This window comes from Mesocricetus auratus, unplaced genomic scaffold, assembly GCF_017639785.1.
Source record: "Mesocricetus auratus isolate SY011 unplaced genomic scaffold, BCM_Maur_2.0 Super-Scaffold_100691, whole genome shotgun sequence".
In the NCBI taxonomy this organism is placed as follows: Eukaryota; Metazoa; Chordata; class Mammalia; order Rodentia; family Cricetidae; genus Mesocricetus; species Mesocricetus auratus.
In genome coordinates this window covers 58337959-58346836 of record NW_024429267.1, presented here as the reverse complement: position 1 = coordinate 58346836, position 8878 = coordinate 58337959, and the positions used below count along the sequence as shown (strand labels likewise).

At 56.9% G+C, this 8878-nt stretch overlaps 1 protein-coding gene across 2 annotated transcripts in view; it reads right to left on the bottom strand.

Moving 5' to 3' along the window:
• Positions 1–2166: 2166 nt before the first annotated feature.
• Positions 2167–8878, bottom strand: part of Vipr1 (vasoactive intestinal peptide receptor 1) — a 30919-nt gene continuing 24207 nt past the window's right edge. For both annotated transcript variants that reach the window (XM_005082317.4, XM_005082316.4), the window contains exons 11-13: positions 7680–7809; positions 7414–7455; positions 2167–5704 (exon numbers count right to left, since the gene is read on the bottom strand). In XM_005082317.4, the coding sequence (XP_005082374.2) occupies positions 5513–5704; positions 7414–7455; positions 7680–7809 (364 nt within the window). In that variant the 3' untranslated portion in view covers positions 2167–5512. The remainder of the gene's footprint in view (positions 5705–7413; positions 7456–7679; positions 7810–8878) is intronic.

Genomic DNA, 8878 nt, shown 5'->3' with positions numbered 1-8878 from the left:
ACCCCAGAAATAGCCCGAGCCCAGAGTGTGCACGCCTGGGGAAGTGAAGCCAGCCAGGACGGCGGGGGTTTGGCGAAGCAGACCAGGACCACCATGGCCCAGGGGGCTTGTTCCAGGCGTATTTCCAAGGCCCCAGGGATCACCACAAGGGCCAGAGGCAAGGAACGTGGGGCCAGTCAGAGTGAACTTTCTCACGGGACCGTCCAGCAGGCCTTACAAAGGCCGGGCGGGAGCTGTGTCCCGGAGGTGTGCAGGGCAGCCTCAGAACACACTGTCCCCATCTCACGGGCACTGTCCTGTCTCAACACTGGTATCTGAGGGGACATCTGCTTGTCTCCCAGACGGCCTCCTGTTGTGTCCATCCTCGGGCGAACCACAGGAAACAGCCCATGCCAGCTCCCATTTGAAGAGTAAATATTAGTCTTCTCCAGAGCTGCCCGTTCCCTGTCACTTGGCACAGAGGATGTTGAACTTGGGGTGGGGGACCTCTTGGTCTACGTACACGAATGGAGTCTGTGGCCCTTGGTCATTGCTGCAACAAGGGAGGGCTTCAGAAAAAGCCCCATCCTTTCTCCAGGAGCTGTGCCTGTGAAGAAGACGACCCTGAGACCCAAGCCCTACCTCACCCCCGTCCCTCTTTGCTCAGACCCTGTTCGAGTCTGACCTGACTTGGCCTTGAGGTGTCTGGGTCCCAGTTCTGATTTGTGTGAGCATGAAACACGCTGCTCATCAGGAGGGGGGGCATAGCCTGTCCCCATCTTACCATCAGTGCCCAGAGGAGGCCTTGGGAGAACCCTATCTGACCACAAAGCTCCTCCAACTCTGCCCGCCCAACCTGTCCCCCCCCCGTGACTGTCCTCATTCATCACCACCGTTACCAGCCTTGCCCCGCCCCCATCCTCAGCACCTTAGATTCGCACAGGGCGAGTGGCGAGCAAATGTGATGGTCATTCTTGGTGGCAATGACTGTATTTGCACAGGCCTGGAAGACACGCCCCCCCCCCGGGCGTGACCGTGAGGACACTCCCAGAAAGGCTGAACTGAGAGAGGGGAGCCCACCAGAATGTGGGTGTCTCCACTCCATGGGCCGGGGTCCCGGGCTGAGTCAGAAAGGAGGAAGCAAGTGGAGCGCCAGCATTTCATCCCTCTCTGCTTCCTGACTCTGGGGACACCGGCTTTGTCACCAGCGACACTGCAGGCTCACTTCCGTGACCTCCCTGCCACTCACCACTGAAACAGGAGGCCCCCCCCACTCCTTCAGGGATGGACAAATGAAGCTGCAGATTGACTAGAAGAGGGTCTGAGTGAAGGTGAGGAGGCCAAGGCAAGAATTCAAGCAGGAACCTGGAGGCAGGAACTGATTCAGAGACCAGGGAGGAATGCTACTTGCTGACTTATTCCCTGTGTGTCTACACAGCAAGCTTCAGTATACGGCACAGGCCAGCCTGCCCGGGGGTGGCTCCACCCACAGTGGGCTAGACCCTCCGTCAGTTAACCCGTTAACGAAGCAACACCCCACAGACATACATGCTGCAGGCCGGTCTGGTGGGGGCAGTTCCTCCACTAAGGTCCTCCAGTCCCTGGTGCCTAGAGTTTGTGTCAAGTTGAATGCCTTCTCCTGGTTATTCACTATCCCTCCTGTCCTGTGTGGAGGCTGGGGCATTGACAAGGCGGCCTGGTGACCTGTCCTGCTCATCCTGGTGATCTGGGTGGATTGTGCTTTCCGACGAGGCGTATCCTCGGTTCCCATGGATGGGCTTCTGAGGACGGGGTGGTGGTGGTGGTGGTGGTGGTGGTGGTGGTGGTGGTGGTGGTGGTGGTGGTGGTGGTGGTGGAGCTTGGACCATTGACATGCACCTTACAGCCACCGAGGACAGCCAACACACGGAGGGGAGCAGCGGGAACACTGGGGTCTACGCAGACTCGGACTAGAGTTGCTGGGTCATCCCTGGGGCTGCCACATCCCGTTGGCGTCACCCTGGCGAAGTCCCTTATGGAAGCCACACAGAGGGCGGCCTGGAGCTCTTCAATGTGTCTCCCGCCGTGGCACCCCGGAAGTCAGGGATGCTGGGGCTCCTGGGATTGGGACAGGGACTAGGGTGACCAAGGGAGGCAGCTGCTGAGAGTGCGGACCTAGGCCAGCAAACGAAACAGCAGCGCGGGGACCAAGGTGAGTAACATTTTAATGCGGTATCTTAAAATATCAAAATTAATGCAAAAAATACATGTGGACAACATGTGAAGACAGAATCGGGACTGCCGGCTGGCTCGTCTCGTCTCGCATGTCCAGGTAGGGCACACCCAGACAATCCAACGTTTGACGATCCAGTGTTTGACAACATACAGGATCTCTGAGGCACGACTGTGGGATTTGGAGAGCCGGGCTCAACACCATCCTCTACAACGACTCCCTTCTCTGGATTTCGGCTGTCCCGTCTGCCCTGTGCAGAGGCTGGGGCATTGCCAAGATGGCCTCCTGACGCATCCCTCTGGCCGGCTGAAGTTATTCTGTCTTCAGAGTCAATGACTCCCGGGGCTATTAATATCCCGGCCATCCCTGGCCGGAGCGGGGTGTTTAATAACTGCCAGCTGTGGCTCCACCCCTCTCCCCTTCCCCCAGAGAGATAAGAGCCATGCCTGTTCCCACATGGGGGGAGGGAAGCTCACCACTGCTCATTAAAGCAAGACCTTGCGAGGCAGCTAGGATGGAGGGGCTGAGCCAGACGGCTCACCCCGCTGTGCCCCGCACACCCCGAGGGGGTGCCTGGCTACTTGCCCTTACACCCACTGTGTCTTCCAAGGGACTGCCTTGGTCTTCCCACCATCTGTCCCTTCAACAGGTCCCTCCTCGGACACCCTGCAGACATTACAGTCAGCATCGTCTCCCCAGCTGGCCTCCTCCCCTTCCTGCTGATGGCCTACCATCCTCTCCAGACACACACCCCGGGCCCTTCTCCCAATTAACCCCCCACCATCCCTCGACCTCGCCTGATAAACCTCTTTGTCTCTACCTGCGAAGCACCGCCAACATCTACTGGGCTGGGTTCAGGTGTCCCTGACACCCAGACATGTCCCCTTGGGACCCTGAGACCTCTCCTAGCCCTCAAGCACCTCAGCGGTGCTCTGCTAGCTGGTGGACCAGCCTCCTCGGACAGCTCATGCCCCAGAGTGAAAAGACTGCCTGCAGACAGGCCTTCCCCACAGAGCGGGCAGAGTCTCTGTGGGTTCAGATGGTACAGCTTCCCGTCCACACCTATCTGGTCGTTGCCCTTGGAGACCGAGGGTAGGGTCAGCTTGAGGGAGTCACCAGAGTCTGGTTTCCCTCAGGTTCCTCGGGTCAAGGCAGGACCGAAATGGGTGGTTTGATCTGAGGGGAGGTGTGGGGCTGGCCTGGGTATGAGCCTCACCACACCCTCTACCTCACCCTTGGGAGCTCATTCAGAGGCTTGCTTTCTGTATCAGCTGCCTCCCCGTGAGAAACCCACTTGACAGAATTAAGCCTGAAGGCAGTCAAGGTTGGTAAAGTCTGTGAAGTGTCCACCAGATGGTGTTAGAGATGAGTTGGCCTGGTTTGACAGGCACCTGGCAGAGCCGGAGAGCTGGCAGGGGAAGATGGGATTGGGATAGCCTTGCCTGTAGTCACCCCTGCCCCACGGCTGTCGCTAAGCTAGGACAGAGGCACACGTTTTCTTAGCCCCACAACCAAGGCTTCCAGCCTCTCTCTATCCAGCACACCCTCCACTGAGCATCTCACCTCCTAAGCCTCCTTGGTCAGCGCCCCAACTCTGCCTTCCTTCCTTGAACATATCTTGGGTCTGAATTTTACTCACTCTTTGTCCTCTTGACTGGTAACTGCTCTGTGACTTACCCCACGCCGCAACACGACTGCTGGGGAGATTTTTGGGACCATTCATTTAGGCATGGGGGTCCCGCTGGCCTTCCGCATGCCTCAGAGGGTTATTTCTGATCTGTCCTGGGGTGGTCCTGAGTGTCCGCAGCCTTTGAAGGACCCTTGCAGGCAGACCTGCGTCTCTGCTAGCCCATCCTGACCTCTGTGCACCAGCCCGGCATCCACGTCTGGCATGTCCAACAAGACAACTCCACACGTTTGCAAAGTGGAGCCAAAGAGACGCATCTGCACAAAGCCCTCGCTGATCTACCGACGTCACCTGCTTTGCCACACGGCTATGTCTAACCTATCCGTAAGTCACCCAGCCTCTCCTCACTGACTTGTGCCGCCGAGGCCGGGACAGTTGCTCTGATCTAATTCCTCCTGGTTGGTTTCTAGGCAACAGCGACCTGGCCTTTGCATTCTGTTTGCTGTGTTTTCAGGATTAATTGTGAAACCTCGCTGTTTCTCACTGGCCTATTGGCTGTTTTGCTTTGGTCCAAGGCAGAATCTGTCTCCTTCCAGCTGGATTTAGGGGGTGAGGGTCACAATGGGGCCGGCTACAAACTCTTCACACTCAGGTGTGAGTCAAAGGCTCACATGGAAATGTGGGGGCCCTGTCCAAAGCCAGAAGGGTGTTGGCTTTAGTGAGCCATCTCTCATTGGAGCAGGGTGACACACAGCAGCCAGGGGAACTAAGCCTGTCAGAGCCAATAGTTATTGTCATACAAGCCTGGTGCAGTTCTGACGGGGACCTGCTGACACCCTAGCTTGGGTTAGAAGCCGTGTGGCTGTAAGGGCAATAACATCTCTGGTAATTCAACCCCAAGAGATCCCAGCAGGCCACGGTATGTGAAAAGGTAGTCTTTATGTTGGCATTAGTGACAGTTTCCCTACCTGTGACCTCAGGATGACCTCAGGATCAAGGGGCCCGTGGGCCCACGTCTCTGGCCCGTGCTGCAGTGGTTGGCATGTAGATGAGCTCCCAGGGCGGGCAGCTCGCTATTGCTTTGGTTGTGCATAAGGCTGGTGACAGACAAAGCCACTTGGTGAGCATTGGCTGGGACCATCGTCTCCCTTCCCAGGTCCGCGGATATAGCCGACGCTGGGACAATTCTATCCCGAGTGAGGATCACAGCACAGCTGTGGTCCCCAAACCCAAACTCCAGGTCACGACCATGTATCTGTCTGAGGTAGAGGAACTCACCCACCCGGAGATGCTGGCAGATAAAAGCAGTACCTCAGGGAGGGATTCTCATTGGCAACGCTTAACCCAAAGCGACTTGAGGGCCACTGTGGAATTCTAGGCACGAACTGGGCAGAAGCTCTTTGCCCTCAAGAGTCCCAAAGCTGAGAACAGGCAGTTGCTTGCCAGGAGGTGTAGGCAGATTTTGTGCGCATGACTGGCAGAGGGGCCTCTGGAGGCGGGGTCTGATGCTGGCCCCTCCCCGCATCCTCCAGGGCTGGATCTCCCTGCTCTCCAGCTCGCATGGACCGGGTCCTGGCTGCAGCAAAGGAGTGTGTCCAGACAGACCAAAGGTTTGAGCTAGCGGCACCGCTGCAGACCTCGGCTCCGGGGGCCTGCGTGGGGAGGGTGCGAAGGGGCCTGGCGGCCTCTGGCGGTCAGACTAGGGAGACCTCGGCTTGGAAGCTGGAGGAGCGGCGCGCGCTGGGGCTGACGCGGGTCAGCATGGACACCTGCGTGCTGCACGTGGCGCCGTTGCTGCCTCCCCACGGGTGCTGCGATTTGGAGCTCAAGCCCAGGAAGCCCTGCAGATGCCAACGCCGCCACTTCCGCCGTAGCTCTGCCTGCACCTAGGGGTGGGAAAGGGTGGTTAGGCCCTGTACCGTGTGGCCTTCCAGGCGTGTTAAGCTAGCTATAGATACTCCCTAGCTTAAACTGAGAGAGGAGCCGAGTTGGCACAGGGTTGGGAGTCAGAGACTCAACTCAGGAGAGCTGGGGAGAGGGAAGCTGGCATGAAGGTCACAAAACGCCGTACAGGGAGGCCAGAGGGCGGCTGCCTGGGGAGTGTACCCCAATTCTTCATCCAGGCAGCCACTTGAGTGCATTCTTGTGGCTGCAACTACACTTTCCCTCAATGTGTGACCCCCCATTTCATCCCACACACACTTAGCTGGAAGTAGTCTCCACCTCTGATGAGCACAGGAGCCGGCTCCTAACCCCACTCAGGGGTTCTTAGTTCAGGCTGTGTCCTCAGGGTACATTTTAAAGTGACACCCTAGGCATCGAGGGGGCTACACGCTCAAGAGAACCGCTCTTGAGAGACACAAGTTTTGTTGTTGTTGTTGTTTGCTTGTGTAGGGAAAAGGGTCCAGCCAAAGAAACACACCATGAGCAGAGCCAAAGAAACACACTTTGGCCCTGCAACCAAAACCAAAAAAAAAAAAAAAAAAAAAAAGCATCCTGACCCTGAAACCAGTGCCAAAGAAACACACTTTGTCCCTGGAATCAGAGCCCGTGAAAGAAATGCACTCTGGCCCTAAAACTAAAGCCAAAAGGCTAAAAAGGACCAGAGAAAGAAACACACTTTGGCCCTAAAACCAGAGCCAAGTCTGACCCTAACCCTGTGCAGAAAACTAACCAATACTTGAGCAGGAGATTAAAATCTGACCAATCCCCACCCTGGAAGCCCCATATAAACCCTGTGTCTGTTCAGTTTGTGTCTGTTCACGCTACCAGGCTGTCCTCTGCTTCTCTGGCAGAGGGCAGCCACTCTCCTGGATTCTTCCCTCCCAACAAACCCCTTCAATGAGCTTTGGGTGAAGACCTCCTTTTGCAGCGGAGCAGAGGCGACCCTGGGCAGAGCAGAGCAAGCAGGGCTGTAACACTTTGGCTGGGGAAACCTCTCTTTGGCACAGAGGAGTTATTACACTCTGCTCTTCAATGTCCTGGGAGCAGAGCTGAACTGTAGCAACTTCGCCTGAGAAACCTTCTCCTGCGTGAGCAAAACTGCTACACTGGGCAAACATCCCCAACTGGAAGACCCTCTCCTGCGGGAGCAGAGCCGGTGATACACTGGGGAAGCCTCTCCCTGAGGCAGGGCTGTAAGCTGCTACTCTTACTGCATCCTGTGGTAGTCTTTGGCTCCCAAGCTCCAGGATACCTTTCCACCTGAGCTGTAACACTCAGTATTCTGTGACTCCCGAGCTCCAGGATACCTTTCCATCTGAGCTGTGTAACACTCAGTATTCCGTGACTCCCGAGTGCCAGAATACCTGTCCCACCAGATCTGTCCAAAATCCCTACAGCTTGGTTTTTGATTTTTCGAGGCAGGGTTTCTCTGTGTGGCTTTGGAGGCTGTCCTGGAACTCGCTCTGTAGACCAGGCTGGTCTGGAACTCACAGAGATGGGCCTGCCTCTGCCTCCCGAGTGCTGGGATTAAAGGCATGCGCCAGAGACGCAAGTTTTAGACTATCCTTGCTCTCAATGATCACAACAAGGTTTGTAGACCCTGAGCCTGGGAGTTCTGGTCCCAAGCCACCAAGACCTGGGAGGTGCTTACCTCGCCATTGAGGAAACAATAGAGGATGGCCACCACAAAACCCTGAGGAAGAAGGGGACAGGAGAGGTGAGGCAAAGAGACCCCAGGCACTCCCAGCCCCACCCAACCCATGCCTGGTTCTCCACAGCCCCTTTACTCCTCTGGTGAAGGAAGACAGCAGACATAAAGTAGGTACTTAACCAGCACTTTGACAAGAAAAAAGACCGGAATCTGCAGTCCAGGGCCCATGGCAGCCCCAGGTGAATTCCCCAATCTCACGTTCATACCTGGAAAGACCCCACGACAAGTTCGAAGACCATTTTCACCTCGGCCTTAAAGTTGTCAGGGAAGAAGGCAAACATGACGTAGTGAACTCCAAACAGGGGGATCAGCAGAAGCGTGGACTTGGCCAGCCTCCTGGGGAGAGGGAGAGGGGGGCTGTGGGTGTGTGAATCTGCATGTGTAGATGGGCATGGGTAGACCAGATGACCAAACCGTGTGAAGACGAACAGTGGCTCCCCCACCCCCATGTCACGCCCACATTGACTCCTGTCCCCTGGGGGTAAGCACATGAGAGAATTAAATTCCCTCCGTTCTCTCTCTTCTGGAGGAAGGCTGCTGAGGATGTAATAGAGGCAAGTCTTCCCAGCCTCCCCACTCCTGGTCAGTATCCCCTGACTGAAGAGTGGGGTAAAATGCATGTCCAACACAGCCATATCAGAGACGCTGTCTCCTTGGAAATGCTCTGGGGTGTATCCACGGGCACTAGCTCCTTTTGGGAACGAGAACTCAGGAGTGAAGTCTTCCTGGATGCCGGAGGGGGGGGGGGTGATGAGCGCTCAGCTTTGCGCCTGGCCATCCGGTTAATCGGGGTAGACTTGTGGCCTCTGCTCTTCTGCTCTGACCCTGTCTCTGGGACTTGCCACTCTCCCCGAGCCTGAGTCCAGCTCCAAAGAATCAGCTTGTCTCCCTGCCACCCCGGTGCCAGCAGGGCCAGACTTCCCCCTTGGCACTCACTCACCTGTCCCTCCATGTGTACACACAACTGACCCGATAGCTGGTCTAGGACGTGAGGGCCCCGGTTTCCTGATTCCTGGCAGAGACTAGGCCCCGGGGGAGGGGCGGGGATGTGGGTGGGAGGGGGACACGTTTGCCCCTGCCTCTCCTGCCTTGGTGCTGAGATCCCTCCCCAAGCTCTGTGCAGATGCACCCTGGTCCTTCCCCTCCTTCCCGGGCCTGGCTCCCAGCCACACCCCTTTGGCCATGAACCCATCCCACACTCGGAGGCTGACAGATGGAGGCTTTCTTTAAACTGAAGAGTGGGAACCGACAGCCCCTCCTCAGGAATTGCCAGCTCCAGCTCCCCCTTCTGCCCGTGACAGCTGCTCCTCTCCATCTTACCCACAGAGACCCGGCCACGGCCAGTCTGGGTTCTGTCCCCCATAGCCTAGCCCCACTGCAACTGAACTTTTGGGAAACATGGGCG